This window comes from Salmo salar, chromosome ssa01, assembly GCF_905237065.1.
Source record: "Salmo salar chromosome ssa01, Ssal_v3.1, whole genome shotgun sequence".
NCBI classification, from domain to species: domain Eukaryota; kingdom Metazoa; phylum Chordata; class Actinopteri; order Salmoniformes; family Salmonidae; genus Salmo; species Salmo salar.
The window spans coordinates 76,424,759-76,447,644 of record NC_059442.1 but is presented as its reverse complement, the minus strand read 5'-3'; the positions used below and the strand labels follow the sequence as shown (position 1 = coordinate 76,447,644).

The following is a 22,886-nucleotide window of genomic DNA, read 5'->3' as shown; positions in this document are numbered from 1 at the left end:
AACGCAACATGTAAAGTGTTGGTCCCATGTTTCATGAGCTGAAGTAAAAGATCCCCAAAATGTTCTATATTCACAAAAAGCTTTTTTCTCTCATATTTTGTGCAGAAATTTGTTTACATCCCCGTTAGTGAGCATTTCTACTTTGTTAAGATAATCCATCCACCTGACAGGTGTGGCATATCATGAAGCGGATTGAACAGCATGATCATTACACAGGTGCACTTTGTGCTGGGGACAATAAAAGGCCACTCTAAAATGTGAAGTTTTGTCACAACACAATGCCACAGATGTCTCAAGTTTTGAGGGAGAGTGCAATTGACATGCTGACTGCAGGAATGTCCACCAGAGTTGTTGCCAGATAATTTAATGTTAATTTCTCTACCATAAGCCGCCTCCCAATGTCGTTTTAGAGAATTTTGCAGTACGTCCAAACGGCCTCACAACCGCAGACTACCTGTAACTGCGCCAGCCCAGGACCTCCACATCCGGCTTCTTCACCTGACAGATCTTCTGAGACCAGCCACCCATACAGCTGATGAAACTTTGTGAGAAGACCTATTTGGTCTCATGGTCTGACAAACACCACTCTAGCTCTGCCAACTTTCACCGCAGATGCGGAAGGGCGGTGGATTGAGACACAGCCCATGCAAAAAAAAAATCTCTCTAGTTTAATCAGACAAATTCTGATGGCGATTTAGTTTTGTGTTAATTCGATTTCCGCGTGGATGCAGAAATTGTATGCTAAGGGTTTCTTAAAGTAAGTACTTTAAGTACTTAAGTACAGTAAGTACTTGAAGAAAGGTAGTTCAACAACACAAAAGAAAAGTATGAGGTAGATATGATAAGGGTCGTACCATTAATCTTAGTGACAGGGGAGGTGTAGTCTATCTGACCTACAGCTTTGATGAACGCTGGAGAAAGAGCACTCTGTGAGAAGCAAAACAGAGGGGTTAGGGTTAAGGTAAGAGGACACAAACACGATATTACACTTCTGAGTACAATATTTTTGGAACAATTTTTGTTGTCTTCCTGAATGTAATGTATATAGACTATTGTCTTTTCAATAGCCTACTTTTTCAACTATTCAGACCCCTTGACTTTTTCCTCTTTTTGTTATGTTACAGCCTTATTCTAAAATGGATTCATAAAAAAGAAATCCTCAGCAATCTACACACAATAACCCATAATGACAAAGTGAAAAACGTTTTTTTTTTTTATTTTGCGCAAATTTATGAAAAAATTAAGAAACAGAAATACCTTTTGAGGCTTGAAATTGAGCTCAGGTGCATCCTGTTTCCATTGATCATCCTTAAGATGTTTCTACAACTTCATTGGAGTCCACCTGTGGTAAATTCAATTGATTGGACATGATTTGGAAAGGCACACACCTGTCTATATAAGGGCCCACAGTTGACAGTGCATGTCTGAGCAAAAACCAAGCCATGAGGTCAAAGGAAATGTCCATAGAGCTCCAAGATGAGGCACAGATCAGGGGAAGGGTACCAAAACATTTCTGCAGCAATAAAGGTCCCCAATAAAACAGTGGCCTCCGTCATTAATAAATGGAAGAAGTTTGGATCCACCAAGACTCTTCCTAGAGCTGGCCGCCTGGCCAAACTGAGCAATCGGGGGAGAAGGGCCTTGGTCAGGGAGGTGACCATGAACCGGATGGTCACTCTGACAGACCTCTAGTTCCTCTGTGGAGATGGTTGTCCTTCTGGAAGGTTCTCCCATCTCTGCAGAACTCCACCAATCAGGCTTTTATGGTAGAGTGGCCAGACGGAAGCCACTCCTCAGTAAAAGGCACATGACAGCCTGCTTGGAGTTTGCCAAAAGGCACCTAAAGGACTCTCAGACCATGAGAAACAAGATTCTCTGGTCTGATGAAACCAAGATTGAACTCTTTGGCCTGAATGCCAAGATTCATGTCTAGAGGAAACATGGCACCATCCCTACGTTGAAACATGGTGGTGACAGCATCATGCTGTGGTGATGTTTTTCAGCGGTAGGAACTGGGAGACTAGTCAGGATCGAGGCAAAGATGAACGGAGCAAATTACAGAGACACCCTAGTCCAGAGCGCTTAGGACCTCAGACTGGGGTGAAGGTTCAACTTCCTACAGGACAACAGCCCTAAGCACACATCCAAGACAATGCAGGAAGTCTCTGAATATCCTTGAGTGGCCCAGCCAGAGCCCGGACTTGAACCCAATCTGTAGAGACCTGAAAATAGCTGTGCAGCAATGCTCCCCATCCAACATGACAGAACTTCGGAGGGTCTGCAGAGAAGAATGGGAGAAGCTCCCCAAATACAGGTGTGCCAAGCTTGTAGCGTCATACCCAAGAAGACTCAAGGCTTTAATCGCTGCCAAAGGTGCTTCACCAAAGTACTGAGTAAAGGGTCTGAATACTTATGTAAATGTGATATTTCAGTAAAAAAAAAAAAACTACATTTGCAAACATTTCTTAAAACCTGCTTTGTTTTCTCATTGTGGGGTTGTGTGTGTAGATTGATTAGGATTTTTTTTGTTGAATAAGGCTGTAACCTAACAATTTGGAAAAAGTCAAGGGGTCTGAATACTTTCTGAAGGCACTGTTAATGAGCTATGGAATTTTGAGCTTGTTCTCCAATGGGATAGTCTCACATTGCCAGTCTCACATTCAATCTGACTGGAGATTAAAGTTAATCACCAGTCTTGAGGTGTGTTAAGATGTGAGTGTGTTACCTGTAAGATGCATTACCTGAGGGGTGAGTGTTTTAAAGGTGACGTAGGGTGTAGCGTTGGACAGTACCACTCTGCTGTAGATCTCTGTGCCGTCCTTCAGGACCACCCCCTTGGCACTGCCATCTGACCCTACTAAGACCTGATGCACATCCTGTAACCCATACAGTGAGGGGAAAAAAGTATTTGATCCCCTGCTGATTTTGTACGTTTGCCGACTGACAAAGAAATGATCTGTCTATAATTTTAATGGTAGGTTTATTTGAACAGTGAGACAGAATAACAACAAGAAAATCCAGAAAAACAAATGTCAAAAATGTTATAAATTGATTTGCATTTTAATGAGGGAAATAAGTATATGACCCCCTCTCAATCAGAAAGATTTCTGGCTCCCAGGTGTCTTGTATACAGGTAACGAGCTGAGATTAGGAGCACACTCTTAAAGGGAGTGCTCCTAATCTCACATTGTTACCTGTATAAAAGACACCTGTCCACAGAAGCAATCAATCAGATTCCAAACTCTCCACCATGGCCAAGACCAAAGAGCTCTCCAAGGATGTCAGGGACAAGATTGTAGACCTACACAAGGCTGGAATGGGCTACAAGACCATCGCCAAGCAGCTTGGTGAGAAGGTGACAACAGTTGGTGCGATGATTCGCAAATGGAAGAAACACAAAAGAACTGTCAATCTCCCTCGGCCTGGGGCTCCATGCAAGATCTCACTTCGTGGAGTTGCAATGATCATGAGAACGGTGAGGAATCAGCCTAGAACTACACGGGAGGATCTTGTCAATGATCTCAAGGCAGCTGAGACCATAGTCACCAAGAAAACAGTTGGTAACACACTACGCCGTGAAGGACTGAAATCCTGCAGCACCCGCAAGGTCCCCCTGCTCAAGAAAGCACATATACATGCCCGTCTGAAGTTTGCCAATGAACATCTGAATGATTCAGAGGACAACTGGGTGAAAGTGTTGTGGTCAGATGAGACCAAAATGGAGCTCTTTGGCATCAACTCAACTCGCCATGTTTGGAGGAGGAGGAATGCTGCCTATGACCCCAAGAACACCATCCCCACCGTCAAACATGGAGGTGGAAACATTATGCTTTGGGGGTGTTTTTCTGCTAAGGGGACAGGACAACTTCACCGCATCAAAGGGACGATGGACGGGGCCATGTACCGTCAAATCTTGGGTGAGAACCTCCTTGCCTCAGCCAGGGCATTGAAAATGGGTCGTGGATGGGTATTCCAGCATGGCAATGACCCAAAACACACGGCCAAGGCAACAAGGGAGTGGCTCAAGAAGAAGCACATTAAGGTCTGCTAAGAGCGTCTCCTAAATGACTAAAATGTAAAATGTAAGGTCCTGGAGTGGCCTAGCCAGTCTCCAGACCTTAATCCCATAGAAAATCTGTGGAGGGAGCTGAAGGTTCGAGTTGCCAAACGTCAGCCTCGAAACCTTAATGACTTGGAGAAGATCTGCAAAGAGCAGTGGGACAAAATCCCTCCTGAGATGTGTGCAAACCTGGTGGCCAACTACAAGAAACGTCTGACCTCTGTGATTGCCAACAAGGGTTTTGCCACCAAGTACTAAGTCATGTTTTGCAGAGGGGTCAAATACTTATTTCCCTCATTAAAATACAAATCATTTTATAACATTTTTGACATGCGTTTTTCTGGATTTTTGTTGTTGTTATTCTGTCGCTCACTTTTCAAATAAACCTACCATTGAAATTATAGACTGATCATTTCTTTGTCAGTGGGCAAACGTACAAAATCATCAGGGGATCAAATACTTTTTTCCCTCACTGTATGCATGCACACCCACACACAGATATCACACAAGAACACATTATATTACCCATTAGCTATTAAATTCAAAAGGTCGAGTTACCAACTAGGGAACCACTAGATAACCACTCCTGGGGAAATGAAATCTGCCCTATATGGCTGTACGTATGTTTATTCACTGTATTATAAATCAGCTGGACCATTACAGTTTAACATTAACTGAAAAACACTATGGAATAGAACAAATGTGAAAGCCGTGCCTATCCAGCCAGCTGACCTGTTCAGTAAAGATGTCTGCTCCGTGGGAGCGGGCAGAGCTAGCGATGGCCTTGGACACCCCTCCCATGCCCCCCTCCACATAACCCCACGCTCCCTTCTCCTTCTCCAGCTCCCCCATCACATGATGAAGGAGGACATACCTGCGGGGGGAGATACAAAGGGGGAAACTGTATTGTCCAAAACATATATACAATATAATGTTCTATTAAATTCTGAGGGGTGTGTGTGTGTGTGTGTGTGTGTGTGTGTGTGTGTGTCTCACCCACTGCCAGGGCTGTTAGGGCTGGTCATAGCTCCTATCACAGCATCTGTAGCCAGTGTGGCTTTAAGAGGCTCAGATTCAAACCAACGGTTCAGGATCTGAGAATTAAAAATAAATATTATAGATATTCAGCAATGCACAGAAGACGCTGGAAAGCTTTACAACATGGATGCAACTAGAATCAGATGAGGAAGGGTTAGACAGCAACTAGAACAGGAGGGCTTCTTAAAGAAAAACTAACAGGACTGTGAGAGACTGAATTCTTACTGGTTGGTAGGTGATCAAATACTTATCATGCAATAAAATGCAAATGAATTACTTAAAAATCATACAATGTGATTTTCTGGATTTTTGTTTTACATTCCGTCTCTCACAGTTGAAGTGTACCGATGATAAATTACAGACCTCCAAAAATGGTATATATACAGTGGGGAGAACAAGTATTTGATACACTGCCGATTTTGCAGGTTTTCCTACTTACAAAGCATGTAGAGGTCTGTCATTTGTATCATAGGTACACTTCAACTGTGAGAGACGGAATCTAAAACAAAAATCCAGAAAATCACATTGTATGATTTTTAAGTAATTAATTTGCATTTTATTGCATGATAAGTATTTGATCACCTACCAACCAGTAAGAATTCTGGCTCTCACAGACCTGTTCGTTTTTCTTTAAGAAGCCCTCCTGTTCTCCACTCATTACCTGTATGAACTGTTTGAACTTGTACCTGTATAAAAGACACCTGTCCACACACTCAATCAAACAGACTCCAACCTCTCCACAATAGCCAAGACCAGGGAGCTGTGTAAGGACATCATGGATAAAATTGTAGACCTACACAAGGCTGGGATGGGCTACAGGACAATAGGCAAGCAGCTTGGTGAGAAGGCAACAACTGTTGGCGCAATTATTAGAAAATGGAAGAAGTTCAAGATGACGGTCAATCACCCTCGGTCTGGGGCTCCATGCAATATCTCACCTCGTGGGGCATCAATGATCATGAGGAAGGTGAGTGATCAGCCCACAACATTTCACGGCAGGACCTGCTCAATGACCTGAAGAGAGCTGGGACCACAGTCTCAAAGAAAACCATTAGTAACACACTACCCCGTCATGGATTAAAATCCTGCAGCGCACGCAAGGTCCCCCTGCTCAAGCCAGCGAATGTCCAGGCCGTCTGAAGTTTGCCAATGACCATCTGGATGATCCAGAGGAGGAATGGGAGAAGGTCATGTGGTCTGATGAGACAGAAATAGAGCTTTTTGGTCTAAACTCCACTCGCCGTGTTTGGAGGAAGAAGAAGGATTAGTACAACCCCAAGAACACCATCCCAACCGTGAAGCATGGAGGTGGAAACATCATTCTTTGGGGATGCTTTTCTGCAAAGGGGACAGGATGACTGCACCGTATTGAAGGGAGGATGGATGGGGCCATGTATCGCGAGATCTTGGCCAACAACCTCCTTCCCTCAGTAAGAGCATTGAAGATGGGTCGTGGCTGGGTCTTCCAGCATGACAACGACCCAAAACACACAGCCAGGGCAACTATGGAGTGGCTCCGTAAGAATCATCTCAAGGTCCTGGAGTGGCCTAGCCAGTCTCCAGACCTGAACCCAATAGAAAATCTTTGGAGGGAGCTGAAAGTCCGTATTGGCCAGCGACAGCCCCGAAACCTGAAGGATCTGGAGAAGGTCTGTATGGAGGACTGGGCCAAAATCCCTGCTGCAGTGTGTGCAAACCTGGTCAAGAACTACAGCAAACGTATGATCTCTGTAATTGCAAACAAAGGTTTCTGTACCAAATATTAAGTTCTGCTTTTCTGATGTATCAAATACTTATGTCATGCAATAAAATGCAAATTAATTACTTAAAAATCATACAATGTGATTTTCTGGATTTTTGGTTTAGATTCCGTCTCTCACAGTTGAAGTGTACCTATGATACAAATTACAGACCTCTACATGCTTTGTAAGTAGAAAAACCTGCAAAATCGGCAGTGTATCAAATACTTGTTCTCCCCACTGTGTGTGTGTATATGTGTGTGTGTATATGTATATGTATATATATATATTATTTCTTTCATCACATTCCCAGTGTGTCAGAAGTTTACATACACTCAATAAGTATTTAGTAGCATTGCATTTAAATTGTTTAACTTGGGTCAAACGTTTCAGGTAGCCTTCCACAAGCTTCCCACAATAAGTTGGGTGAATTTTGGCCGATTCCTCCTGACCGAACTGGTGTAACTGAGTCAGGTTTGTAGGCCTCCTTGCTCGCACACACTTTTTCAGTTCTGCCCACAAATTTTCTATAGGATTAAGGTCAGGGCTTTGATGGCCACTCCAATACCTTGACTTTGTTGTCCTTAAGCCATTTTGACACAACTTTGGAAGTACGCTTGGGGTCATTGTCTATTTGGGAGACCCATTTGCAACCACGCTTTAACTTCCTGACTGATGTCTTGCGATGTTGCTTCAATATATCCACATTTTCCTACCTCATGATGCCATCTATTTTGTGAAATGCACCAGTCCCTCCTGCAGCAAAGCACCCCCACAACATGATGCTGCCACCCCCGTGCTTCACAGTTGGGATGGTGTTCTTCGGCTTGTAAGATTCCCCCTTTTTCCTCCAAACATAACGATGGTCATTATGGCCAAACAGTTCTATTTTTGTTTCATCAGACCAGAGGACATTTTTCCAAAAAGTACGATCTTTGTCCCATTGTGCATTTGCAAACCGTGGTCTGGTTTTTTTATGGCGGTTTGGAGCAGTGGCTTTTTCCTTGCTGAGCGGCATTTCATGTTAATGTCGATATAGGTCTCGTTTTACTGTGGATACAGATACTTTTGTACCTGTTTCCTCCAGCATCTTCACAACGTCCTTTGCTGTTGTTCTGGGATTGATTTGCACTTTTTGCACCAAAGTACGTTCATATCTAGAAGACAGACCGCGTCTCCTTCCTGAGCGGTAAGATGGCTGCGTGGTCCCATGGTGTTTATACTTGCGTACTATTGTTTGTACAGATGCACGTGGTACCTTCAGGCATTTGGAAATTGCTCCCAAGGATGAACCAGACGTGTGGAGATCTACAAATGTTTTTTCTGAGGTCTTGGCTAATTACTTTTGATTTTCCCATGATATCAAGCAAAGAGGCACTGAGTTTGAAGGTAGGCCTTGAAATACATCCACAGGTACACCTCCAATTGACTCAAATGTTGTCAATTAGCCTATCAGAAGCTTCTAAAGCCATGACATCATTTTCTGGACTTTTCCAAGCTGTTTAAAGGCACAGTCAATTTAGTGTATGTAAACTTCTGACCCACTGGAATTGTGATACAGTGGATTATAAGTGAAATAATCTGGCTGTAAACAATTGTTGGAAAAATGACTGTGTCATGCACAAAGTAGATGTCCTAACCGACTTGCCAAAACTATAGTTTGTTAACAAGAAATTTGTGGAGTGGTTGAAAAACGAGTTTTAATGATGCCAACCTAAGTGTATGTAAACTTCCGACTTCAACTGTGTGTGTGTATGTGTACATACATACATACATACATACATACATACATACATAGACTCAAACCATTTGTTTAGGATCTGAGAAACAAGAGTAGAACGTACAGATATTAATATAACTACTGTTCCCTGAAGGAGGGAACTAGGTATAACATATTCACAGGAAGAAAACTGGAATCACACCCAACGGTCCAATGGATACCGAGCGTGCCCTCGGAAGCCCCGCCTTCCTAGCTATAATACCGGGGCTCGCATTCATTTCCTCAATTCAGTACTGCTCTTCAGCGAGCTCAAATCACCTGAAGGTGCGGGCCTAAAATATGTTATACCTCGTTCCCTCCTTTAGGGAACAGTAGTTATATTCATAAATGTATGCTCCATTTCAGTCAGTCATTCGGTATAACATACTATGAGGATATACAGTACAAGCACGCCCCAATCCAGCTTAGAGGGTACCAAACTAGGAGGCCCACGGCAGCCAAGCACACACAAGTTCCACCAGCTCCAAAAATGGGTTACAGAAACCACATTTTTCCCCTAATACTTTTCTGAGAAGCCTGAAATGTCAGAGCCCCATATAGGGAACCAGAACCTGCTGCAACTTGGCTATGTGCACTGACACGCTGCCACTGCAGCTCAAGTCCATTGAACTCACGGTTCGAAGAACAATACTTACCTTGCGAGCCTGAAATGTCAGAACTCGTACAAGGAACCGTAAGTCCAAAACAATGCATGTATACAATCACAGAATACATATCTGCGGTCATGGGTGCCAAACTGTCCCGTGCGCCGGGGACAATAGATCCCGACAACACAGAACCTTCCACGGGTCCCAGCCCAACAAGTGGATGATCTCCGGAAACCAGGGTTGTCTGGGCCAACGGGGAGCCACCAGAATCAACAACAGACCCTCCTGACTGACCTTCTCCACAGTGGCCTGAATCAGGTCAACCGGATGAAACGCATAGAGCAGGGTACGAGGCCACTGATACACCAAAGCATCTGTTCCCAATGGAGCGCCCAGATCCCTCATTGAGAAGAACAGATGACAATGCAGGTTTTCTTGAGTAAAGATCTACGTCGGCCCTGCCGAACCCGTCCCATATAGGGCTATGGCGGTCCAAAAAATGTGTCATGCAAATAACAGGTGAGTGTCCATAAGGCTAGGGGGATCTAAGCTTTACCTAAAATAAATGTAATTAAATTGCCAAAATTAGGCTAATGAACCTTCTCCTGTCTATACATAAATAAATAAAATAATTCAAAATAGGCTACTAAAGCATGATTTGGCCACAAATTATATTTCGATTATTTAAAAAAGTAAGGTTTGTGGATTGTTTAAAATCAATTGCCTATAGCCAGAAGGAAAGGTAGCGCGTGCAATTTGAGCAGATTATTGCTGAGTTGCGACTGTCTGTGAAAAGTACAGGCATATCGCAATATTTCAAAATACAATGTTGGAAAACATAGTTTGGAAAGCAAATGGTTGTTGCTGTAAAGAAAAAACAATGAAAAGACTCGTCTTTTACTTATCAAAATTCTCAATTTAATTGAGCGAACAAAAAGTATAGCCTATCTTATTGGCACCGGCGGAGAGCATCTGCAATATGCACACTGCACATATTCACTATTTATCATTGTTGGGTCAGTGCTACTTAAAAGTTTGTTTTTGGACAATAATTTCCTCCTCCAGTTTTGATGGATATCATATTCTATTAGTATCTCCCCTTCTCGTAGGCCTATTGTATGGACAGCGTCGTTTTTATGTATCTTTTTGTCACCGTCAGCAGTAGGCTACCCTATAATTTGTCCTATAAAACATATTCTGCCAATGTCTCCAGTCATATAAAGTGTAGTAGAATTGCATGAAATGTGTTCATAAAAGGCCACATTTTTTCCCATGCAAAGAAAGAAGAAATGTATCTGATATAGCCTAGGCCTGCTCAATGCTACATGAGTTCAGCCATGCATTGAACATTTTCTTTTTGTTGCAAACAGTGATTGAGTTATAGTATTAGCCTAAATTATGACTATCCAATCTACTCATCACATTAGGAATAATAGGCAATCTTACATGTCTGCAAATGCGATTATGCATGTAATTCTTTATTATAAAGGTGCATTATTATTATTACTTTTTTTGTATTTTTGCCCCGAAAGGTCGAGTCATGTGTCCTCCAAAACATTACCCACCAAACTGAGCTTCTTTAACACCCGCCCGCTTAACCCCGGAGGCCAGCCACACCAATGTGTCGGAGTAATCACTGTTCAACTGACAACCGAGATCAGCCTGCAGGTGCCCGGCCCACCACAAGTAGTCGCTAGAGCGCGATGAGCCAAGTAAAGCCCCCCCGGCCAAACCCTCCCCTAACCCGGATGACGCTGGGCCAATAGTGCGCTGCCCGATCATGACACAGCCCGGGATCGAACCCGGGTCTGTAGTGATGCCTCTAGCACTGTGAAGCAGTGCCTTAGACTGCTGCACCACTTAGGAAGCCATAAAGGTGCATTTTTATGGTAAAAATTATCTTCTCCAGACTTGAAACTCACTCGTCGCCTATGTATGCCAGTTAGGCTACACCGGTTGTAAAGCGGATTAATGTGCTTAATCTTAAGAATTGACTAGGCAGGTAGTCTAGTGGTTAAGAGCATTGGACCAGTAACTGAAAGGTTGCTGGTTCAAATCCCCAAGCTAACTAGGTGAAAATTCTGTTGATTTGCCCTTGAGCAAGGCACTTAACCTCAGTTTCTCTGGATAAGAGCATCTGTTAAATGATGAAAATGAAATAAATACCACAGCATGGGAAAGCTAGGATCCTGGGAAAGCTAGGAACCTTCAAACTCAACATTTGGCTACTAGGATGGCTGAATTTTCCCTACCACCACCCTCTCCCTTCCTCGCTCTGCCTGGTGAGCCCCCGGTTCCATGGACTCAATGGATTCCATCTTTTGAAACGTACATTACTGGACTGGGCTTACAAGACATGAGTGATGCTAGGCTAAAAGCACTGCTGCTACACTGCCTAGGAGCAGAGGGACAGTGTGTGTTCGGGACACTCGGTTATGCTGATGCTGTGGCTCTCTTGGAGAGACACTTCTCTACACCCCAAAGTGCCCTTCTCCATCGGTTTCTGTTCCGACGGCACCATCAGCTGCCTGGTGAGTCTGTACACCAGTGTGTGGCAAATCTACAGGGCTTAGCTAGCTCATGTAAATTTGGGGCACTACAGGAGGAAATGGTACATGACCAACTTATCGAGCATACAAACAACAAGAAAGTACGTGAAAGACTGTTACTTGAACCTGATGATTTGTCACTGGCAAAGGCACTCCAGTTAGCTTTCCAAGCGGAGTCCACTGCAGAATCTGCTGCAAAGCTAGCCTCCCCTCTCCAGCCTCTTGCTCTCACTGACACGGACCGCTCTGCTCTGACCCTATACACGCAGACGCCCCACCCTCAAGTGGAGAGACCCCCGTCATACAACCTCTATGCTGTGTCCCACTGGCCCTGCATGCAGACATCGATGCCGAGCTCCGGTGCCAGCTAGAGGAAGACATCATCAAGGCTATTGATGCATCCCCCTGGATCGCAAACCTGGTGGTGGTAAAAAAGAGATCATTCCCCCTGTGTGGACCTTAGAGCAGCAAATATGGCCATCATCCCAGACAAATACCCCCTACAGAAGAGTTCACTGCCCTGTTCTACAGCTCCAGGGATACCTACAGGTGCTGCTACACCTAAGCAGCCACAACCTCATAGCGTTCATCACCCACTTAGGGGTCTTCCGCTACAAGCGCATGGCATTTGGATTCAGCTCTGCCCAAAGCTGCTTCCAAAAGATCTTGACGTCTATCTACGCGGGGATCCCAGGGGTGGCCATCTACCTCGATGATATCGTTGTTCACGGGCCTACCATCAGGGTCCATGATGAGCACCTACACAGCATGTTCACTGCACTGGCACAACACAACCTCACTCTCAATGGAGAAAAGTGTTTCTTCTCCACCCCTGCCATTGACTTTGTGTGATTTCACCTCTCTGCCGAGGGGATTTCCCCACTCCACTCCAACACTGCAGGAGCTCCAGAAGGCATCAGCAGACGACCCCACTCTCTCCAAGCTGGTGACCTTCATCACACAGGGCTGGCCCAACAAAGCACCAGAGGAGCTGTCGTAATACTTCAGGGTCTGAGAGGAGCTGTCCTGCTGGAACGGCACCTGAAAAGTTTGTCAATTGCGTGACACGTTGTTCCTTCAGGCCAGCTAAAGAGCAGAGAATTTAGGAAATGAATGCGACCTCTGGTATTATAGCCAGGAAGGTGGAGCTTCCGAGGGCAAACTCTGCATCCATTGGCCCGTTGGGCGTGATTTCAGTTTACTTCAGGTGAATATGATTGGTTGTTGACTCCCCATAGTATATACTGAAAGGGAACACAGGAGTTACACAGCAGAAATCCAGTCTGAATGGACCCCATGCCTGTTAAGCAAGAGGGTGGTACTGGAGAGTGTGAGTAGGCTAACTCACATCATTCTACTAATCATAGTCTAAATGGAAGCGATGATAAGTGAAAGAAACAAAGTGATATAGGTGGTCTATCAACCTTCATTATTGGTGCAGTTATGATCTCATAGAAGTCTGGAATGTTCTTGCCCAGTTTCAGGCCTGTAAACACACAACAGAACAGGTGAGTATTATTATGTAATATATTGAAAAATGAAAAACAGATGTATTATAAATAATACAGTAATTATTTAACATTTCAGCTGTGTTTATTCACCCTAGAAACGTGTATGAAAACAACTTAGTACCACATTGGACAAGGGGCAAGGCACTCCTCAGTGCTGCCATCCTCCTCCTCAGGGCCCCCCCGGTTAACCCTGCGATGTCTACTGGGGGCGAGTCCAGGAGGGGGTGGATGGCCACCGCTAACTTATCCAGGTGGGTTATAAACTCTGGGTACACCTGGAGTGGGGGGACGGGGTAGGAGGAGAAGAGGGAGAGTGGGAGAGGGAAAGGGAGAGGCACAGAAAGAGTTACTGTTAATTACATAACAAGGAGAGGGGGAAACAATCACTACTCCCCTCCATTTCCTCCTTTTACTGTAGCCTACTGAGTACTAGCTAATAGAGCTAAGTGAGCTAACATCTACAATAAACAGCATCTGTACAGTAAGCTGTCTATCTTATATTGCTACCCACCTTGGCGTCTGTCTCAGAGAACTTGCCGATCTCCCTCTGGTTCATGGCCAGATCTGAGCCCAGCAGTAGAGACCGAGGGGGGAGACCCCCTACCCCCTCCTCCAACATTGGGGTGAAGGCATGGGGGTCCCGCATGTACAACTTCAGTCCATGTTTCTGAACACACACACACACACACACACACACACACACACACACACTACAGTGGGTATCATAAGTATTCACCACCTTGGATATATTTCACATTTTGTTGCGCTACAGATTGAACTGCATAGATTTAATTGAACTTTTGTTTTGTTATTTATCAACACAAATTACAAATTAAATACCTAAAATATAGTTGTTGCATAAGTATTTACCCCCTTTGTTTAGGCAAGCCTAAATTAGTTCAGGAGTAAAATCTGGTTTAACAAAATTGCATAATAAGTTACATGGACTCACTCTGTATGACACAATAGGGGTTGTAATGATTTTTGAATGACTACCCCTTCCTCTGTCCCCCATACATACAGTTGAAGTCGGTAGTTTACATACACCTTAGCCAAATACATTTAAACTCAGTTTTTCACAATTACTGACATTTAATCTGAGTAAAAATTCCCTGTCTTAGGTCATTTAGGATCACCACTATATTTTAAGAATGTGAAATGTCAGAATAATAGTAGAGAGAATGATTCATTTCAGCTTTTATTTCTTTCATCACATTCCCAGTGGGTCAGAAGTTTACATACACTCAATTAGTATTTGGTAGCATTGCCTTTAACTTGGGTCAAACGTTTCGGTAGCCTTCCACAAACTTCCCACAATAACTTGGGTGAATTCTGGCCGATTCCTCCTGACAGAGCTGGTGTAACTGAGTCAGGTTTGTAGGCCTCCTTGCTCGCACACGCTTTTTCAGTTCTGCCACAAATCTTCTATGGGATTAAGGTCAAGGCTTTGTGATGGCCACTCCAATACCTTGACTTTGTTGTCCTTAAGCCATTTTGCCACAACTTTGGAAGTATGCTTGGGGTCATTGTCCATTTGGAAGACCCATTTGCGACCAAGCTTTAACTTCCTGACTGATGTCTTGAGATGTTGCTTCAATATATCCACATAATTTTCCTGCCTCATAATGCCATCTATTTTGTGAAGTGCCGAGCAAAGCACCCCCACAACATGATGCTGCAACCCCAGTGCTTCACTGTTGGGATGGTGTTCTTCGGCTTGCAAGCCTCCCCCTTTTTCCTCTAAACATAACAATGGTCATTATGACCAAACAGTTACATTTTTGTTTCATCAGACCAGAGGACATTTCTCCAAAAAAGTACGATCTTTGTCCCCACGTGCAATTGCAAACCGTAGTCTGGCTTTTTTATGGCGGTTTTGGAGCAGTGGCTTCTTCCTTGCTGAGCGGCCGATATAGGACTCATTTTACTGTGGCTTTAGATACTTTTGTACCTGTTTCCTCCAGCATCTTCACAAGGTCATTTGCTGTTGTTCTGGGATTGATTTGCACGTTTCGCACCAAAGTACGTTCATCTCTAGGAGACAGAGCTCGTCTCCTTCCTGAGCGGTATGACGGCTGCGTGGTGCCATGGTGTTTATACTTGGGTACTATTGTTTGATCTACAATTGGTTTTCTGAGGTCTTGACTGATTACTTTTGATTTTCCCATGATGTCAAGGAAAGAGGCACTGAGTTTGAAGGTAGGCCTTGAAATGCATCCACAGGTACACCTCCAATTGATTTAAATGATGTCAATTAGCCTATCAGAAGCTTCTAAAGCCATGACATCATTTTATGGAATTTTCCAAGCTGTTTAAAGGCACAGTCAATTTAGTGTATGTAAACTTCTGACCCACTGGAATTGCGATACAGTGGATAATAAGTGAAATAATCTGGCTGTAAACAATTGTTGGAAAAATGACTTGTGTCATGCACAAAGTAGATGTCCTAACCAATTTGCCAAAGCTATAGTTTGTTAACAAGAAATATGTGGAGTGGTTGAAAAATGAGTTTTAATGACTCCAACCTAAGTGTATGTACACTTCTGACTTCAACTGTACTACATCTGTAAGGTCCCTCAATCAAGTATTGAACTTCAAACGCAGATTCAACTACAAAGCCAGGGAGCTTTTCGAAAGCCTGATAAAGAAGAGCAGTGATTGGTAGATGGGTAACAATAAAAATAAGCAGACTTTGAATATCTCTTTAAGCAAGGTCAAGTTAATAAGTATGCTGTGGATGATGTATTAAACCACCCAGACACATCAACGATACAGTTGGCCTTCTGAACTGCAGGACAGGAAGGAAACTGCTCAGGGATGGTGGTGATTTAAAAACAGTTACAGAGTTCAATGGCTGTGGTGGGAGAAAACTGGGGATGGATCAACAACATTGTAGTGACTCCACAATAATCACCTAAATGACAGAGAAAAAAATTATAAAAATACACAGAATAGCATGGTGGTGGCTGCATCATGGTATGGATATGCTTGACATCGGCAAAGACTGGAGAGTTTTTTAGGATAAAGAGAAATGGGATGGAGCTAAGCACAGGCAAAATCCTTGAGAAAAACATGCTTCAGTCTGCTTTACATCAGACCTTTCAGCAGGACAATAACCTAAAAAACAAGGCCAAATCTATACTGGAGTTGTTTACCAAGAAGAAGAAGAGAGGGAATGTTCCCGAGTGGCCAAGTTACTGTTTTGACTTAAATCAGCTCGAACATCTATGACAAGACTTGCTGTATAGCCATGATCCCAAACACTTTGACAGAACTTTAAGAATTGTTTTAATAATAATGGGCAAATATTGCACAATCCAGGTGTACAAAGTGCAGATGTAATCCCTGCCAAACGTGTTTCTAACATGTATTGACTCGGGGATGAATACTTATCTAATCAAGATATATTACTGTTTTATTTTTCACTAACATTACAGAGTATTTTGTGTAGATCGTTGACACAAAACTACAATTAAATTAATTTAATCCCACTTTGTAACACAATAAAATGTGACGAAAGGGGAGTGAATACTTGTGATAGGCACTGTAACACACCTGATTGATTCAAATATTCAAAGACATAATGATCAGTTCATTCTTTCAAAAGCCTGCACACCCTGTGCGTCACCATAGACGTTACATAGAAGATCACTGATATATCAAGTATGATGGCTGGTCGTTCACCTTGAGCTCCAGGTCTCTGAAGATGTGTGGTCTGAGCAGGCTGAGGAGATAGGAACACCGGGAGAAATGGAAACCTGCAGACAGACATACAGACATGAAAAGGAAACACATTAACTACATAGTTAACAACTTGAGCTTCTACAATAAGAACACACATTATTTTCTGTGACAGCAGATTTTCTACTCTTTTTGTGTCTGTGTTGACTCTACTGAACACCCTGCTGCACTACCATGAACTCCAGAGAGACCCTCTGCAGCAGGAGTCTGTCACCAGAAAGAGTGAACCTCACCTGGGATGATTTCCTCCGACACTGCCGCCCCTCCCAGAACATGTCTGCGTTCCAGGACTGCTGTCTTCAGCCCACCCTTCTGCAGATAGGCTGCCTGTGAATACACACACACACCCACACAACTATTAACATAATGCATGTAGACACACACACGTAAATTAAGTTTGATATGTCACACATTCATGGAGATGGATATATTTGGATAAGCAAATATCCACTTACCGCTACCAGTCCATTGTGTCCTACAATGAAAAATGATATGAGTGTCAAACATCCGTTTATAAAGATACTAGTGCCCTGATTGCTATAGTAAATCCAGCAACAATATATTGACAGTATCCACATTTGCAGAAACTATTAATCTAATTTGGCTCCTGTCCATTGTTTCTCATCCACTAATGCTGAGCGATTAGTGTTTTTTAGGTCAGTTTCGGTTCGATTATTAAAAAAGAATCACGTTTATTCAATTTTAGTTTAGATCATTTTTTAAACATTAAATGCACTTTGCATTATGTGGGTTGAAGGCTTTAACAACACAGAATAAAACAAAAGTCTCATGGTGGAAGTGACTGCCCATTACTGCTTATCACTTATTATCCATAATTTAATAACATTACTTCAATAAAATATTTCAGTTGTTGTGCATATTACATTTGTTTTATTTGATTACTTTATTATTTAATTCCAAGTAATCTCACCTCTACAGAGCTGCTGCTTATGCTGTCTGATAAAATCACTATTTTGTAGTTCTTCAAAATAAGGCATATTTTATGACTACTAAATACCAACTATCAATCACTTACATACTATATTTTCAGGTAGAGATACCTTTTGAAGCAACAGCTGCTCTCTATATCACCTCACGATCGCGCATTTTTCTCTCTTCCGTAGCAGGTGTAAAAGAAACACAGACCAGACAGTAGATTCACAATGGATCGTGGTAATTGTACTTAATTACCACGTTTTATAGGCTAAACTATGTAGAACATTGGCCTGTTGGAAACTACAACTCCCTACTACATTGCACAGTTCAGTCTGGATCTGATTTATCTCTGGAAAAAATGTGCAATGAGCTCAGAATTGTTTTTTTAACCGATGTCGGTGAATTAGTTGTTTAAAAAAATGCTAGGTTATATATATATATATATATATATATATATATATATATATATATATATGAAATTCGGCTAGTTTGCTGTCTTTCCAGCTTCAGTTTTAAGTGATTGTGTTAGCTGGGTAGTTGGCTAGCTCCTCTCAACAGTGGCGAGAGAGCAAATGTTCCATGGCAGGCAAAATTGCGCATCATTAGCTCATTGTTATGGCTGTATTATTGTAAAAAAAAAAATGCAAATGCAGCTACTTGGTGGTATTTTGGCTGCACTGTTTGCATGACTCTGTTAGCCAAAGTTGGCAGCTAGAAAGCAAGGGATAAGAACATTGCCAGCATGGTAACAGAACATTTAGAATTAACCAATGGGTATTTGACTGCCTTCATGACTCATGACCGCCTGTGTGGCGGTAAAACAGTCACCACAACAGCCCTAATTGTGGAAGGATGGAATAGTATGAATAAATTCAGAGAAGCCGGTGTTTGGAGAAGCCGGTGTATCAATGAAATTCAGATAATGAATGGACTTCGTCTCGGCCCTAACAACACCATGCCAATATATCCTCCAAACACTGGTTTCTCGGGTATTATTGCCTGTCTCTTATCACACAGAGACAGGCGATACTGTATCAGTTGACAAGTCAAGTAGAAAAGGGGATGTTGTACGTGGCAGAAATGGCATACAACACTGTGCTCTGTTTTTACTGTAGCCAACTGCTTTACAATACCCTTATGTACTATTAAATGTCCTACGTATGTACTGTATAAGGATAATGTAACTAACACTGAAATACTTCTCAACATGCTCACAACCTGCCACTGGATTAAATAAAATGTTGAATGTCAAGTGATATTCAATATCTACTATTAGTTTTTATCGCAATTTTCACAAGTATGTGGTACATTTACACAACTCTTAGTACGAAACTCAAAACAAAAAGGCAGTTGTTTCAAAACTCTTAACCACATTTTCAATTGACTTAGTGCAACACACAAAATCATAGTCACTTTGTCACCAAACTTAATCATTGTTTCATCTGGAAATACATTTTTCACATTGTAATACATTTTCATATAAAGTAATTGCCTTTCACAATGTAATGCTCACATTACTTTTGATATGATTCTCTTCTCTTTTGTTAATTGTATTGTATAGTATAGAGCTCACCAGCTTGTAGTCCTAGAAACCAGAAATGATATACCTCTGGTTTGTTCAGCCATTTCTATGGGCAAAATGAATGCGGAAAGAATAGGGTTTTGGAATAAATGCTGAAAAGAATAAAGCCTTTATAATTCATAACCGTATGAATTATGAAGGCTTTATGTGCGTTGTTTTATTTTTTACATAAATGCTTCAAAATTCACAAAAAGTGACGCTACATGATGAAGATTATCTCATAGAACAAAAGTAACGTATAAGGTCTCTTAAGTCTGTGTTTACCACAGACCTTATTTTGGGCGTTTATCCAATAACCCTATGAAATCTCCATACATTTTCCCATAGGCTTTGTTCAACGACCATGGCGGAGTTAGTGCCTACAAAAATATGCGATTACTATATCTATAGGAATCAGCCGATATTAGCTAAAAATGCCAACCTCGGTATCTGCCGATGTCTAGTTTAATGTCGATGTGCAAAACCGATGTCAAAGCTGACGTGCATACCTATATAACGTAGGTAGATGATGTAATGACGCCACGTAAAATTTTGTGCTATACATGCAACACAACATTCCTAACCTAGCCCACAATGTCTGCTGTGTGGCTCGAGCAGTCAACAAGTCGAGCATTCATTTTAAAGAGTAAGAACATTTCAGTGCGACAACTTAAAGGCTGAAATCCATTAAAGCCAAGATAATGGAATTAATTTCCCTTGACAATCAACCTTCTCTCTGTTGTGAGTGATGTTGGCTTTCTTCGACTGGTCGAGCACCGGTACACACTACCAAGTGTGTTATTTTTCAGATGTTGCCCTACCGGAGTTACACAGCAATAGCGTCACTGCTATTAGCTTCACGACATACATACTATGGAACGCCATTTGGGTCTTTGCGTGTAAAAATAATACAGTAGCACTGTCAAAGCTGTACAATAAGGTCTGCAAACACCGGCCACGAACAATGTGTTTACAATAATGAGTTGGTAATAAAGCAGAATTTGTTTGACCGCAACTTCTGGGGTAGCTAGCTTTAGCTTGGTACCTAGCTAGCAGCAATACAACCAGCCTGAAAACAATGACCAGTAGAAACTGCAGTCATTTTCATTATTCTTAGCAATGATTTAGGAATCCTTGTGAATAAGTATTAGCTAGGATTCCATGTGTTGTTCGCCATTTGAAATTGAAGTCAGTTAAGAACAAATTCTTATTTACAATGACAGCCTACCCCGGCCAATCCCAGACGAAGCTGGGCCAATTGTGAACTGCCCTATGGGACTCCTAATCACATCCGGATGTGATACAGCCTGGATTCGAACCAGGGACTGTAGTGACGCCTCTTGCACTGAGATGCAATGCCTTAGACCGCTGCATCCATGTGTGTGTATTATCTATTTATCTGTACTAGAATGCTTAAAAAGCCGCTAAAACTTTAAATATCGGTATCGTTTTTTTGGCAAGGAAAATATTGGATAAGTGTCACGGTTGTCGTAAGGATTGGACCAAAATGCAGCGGGAATATGTATACTCATCTTCTTTCTATTTTGAAGAAGGAGAAACAAATAAATACGTATACAAAAAAAAAGAACAAAACTAAACAGTCCTGTCAGGTGCACAAACACTAAACAAGGAACAACTACCCACAAAATCCCATAGAAAACACACCCCTCTTAAATAGGACCTTCAATTAGAAGCAACGAGGAGCAGCTGCTTCCAATTGAAGGTCAACCCCATTAACTAAACATAGAAATAGAAAGACTAGAACGAACATAGAAATATACTAACATAGAACATTAACCACAAACCCCGAAACACATAAAACAAACACCCCTCTTACATAAGAACATAGCCCAACAAATCACGAAACACTCTAAACAAACACCCCCTGCCGCGTCCTGACCAAACTACAATAACAAATAACCCCTTTACTGGTCAGGACGTGACAATAAGGGTATCGGACAAAAATGTAATATCAGTGCATCACTAATTACTATTGCTCTCTATTTATATAGTATTACTAGAAACACAAGCATTTCGCTGCACCTGCTGTAGCATCTGCTAATCTGTGTACACAACCAATAAACTTGACATAAGTACATCTCTGATCTTGTCAATATCAGATGGACCTGAGCCCGTTTTAATATAATTGTAAAATTAGCCAAGCAGTAGTAATTCTTGTGTTGTGTTATGGGTCAGATGGAATGATCTATGTGCATTGTATTTGGGGAAAGGGAAAATACAAAGGGGGCCTGTATCTGAGGGCAAGAATGATTCCATAAGAGTTGAATACGAGCCATTTGTCTGGAGTTCGAGTTGATAGTGTTATAGAACAGTTGCTACGATCTATCTTTACTATTTTATTCCATTATATACTCTTAATATGAATATACAGTTTTAATATAATCTTAGGAATTTAAAGTAAAGTTAGGTTTAAACTCTTTGTGTACGAGAAGAGTAATTATCTAGTGGACTGCAAGAATGTGTACTCCCTAACTCAAGGTCTCTCCTGACTGATTTGAAAATATGTGAAAGGTGTGGAGGAGTAAGAACACCAGCCCAGCAATAAAGACTGATTGTTCATTGTAGACACCGAAGGGGGAGCTAGTCGGAGGTTATGAATACATGTGCTTGTAACTTTGTATGTGTTCTTGCAGCTGCATAACCCAGTCAGGTGAATAATTCTAGCCTGAGCTTTCTTTGGTATCCGGATAGATTATTGAACCAGAATTTAGAACCTAACAGAATTACAATCATAATAATCATCATCATAGTAGTACATTTGACTATACAGTATATCATACTTTTTGTTTCTACTTTACAGTGCTTTCAGAAAGTATTCATACCCCTTGACTTATTGCACACTTTGTTGTGTTACAGCCTGAATTCCAAATTGATTAAAGATATTTTTTTTCTCACTTATCTACACACAATACCCCATAATGACAAAGTGAAAACATGTTTAGACATTTTTGCAAATTTATTGAAACTTAAATACAGAAATGTCACACCCCTGAGTCAATACATGTTAATGATATAACCACCTTTGTCATCTATGCATAGTCACTTTAATAACTCTACCTACATGTACATACTACTTCAACTAACCGGTGCCCTCGCACATTGACTCTGTATCGGTACCCCACTTTATATAGTCTCGCTATTGTTATTTTACTGCTGCTCTTTAATGACTTGTTACTTTTATTCTTATCCGTATTTTTTTTTCAACTGCATTGCTGGTTAGGGGCTCGTAAGTAAGCATTTCACTGTAAGGTCTACACCTGTTGTATTCGGCGCATGTGACTAATCAAATTTGATTTGATTTAATTACAGCTGTGAGTCTTTCTGGGTAAATCTCTAAGAGCTTTGCACACCTGGATTGTAGAA

The 22,886-nt window shown here is 41.9% G+C and overlaps 1 protein-coding gene across 1 annotated transcript in view; it reads right to left on the bottom strand.

The window, feature by feature from the left end:
- pyroxd2 (pyridine nucleotide-disulphide oxidoreductase domain 2) overlaps positions 1–22,886 on the bottom strand; it is a 34,669-nt gene that overhangs the window by 5,613 nt on the left and 6,170 nt on the right. Inside the window, 10 exon segments of the mRNA NM_001141738.1 lie at positions 855–927; positions 2,742–2,876; positions 4,793–4,934; positions 5,057–5,154; positions 13,178–13,239; positions 13,386–13,539; positions 13,776–13,931; positions 16,949–17,022; positions 17,239–17,332; positions 17,461–17,480. Coding sequence (NP_001135210.1) covers positions 855–927; positions 2,742–2,876; positions 4,793–4,934; positions 5,057–5,154; positions 13,178–13,239; positions 13,386–13,539; positions 13,776–13,931; positions 16,949–17,022; positions 17,239–17,332; positions 17,461–17,480 — 1,008 coding nt within the window.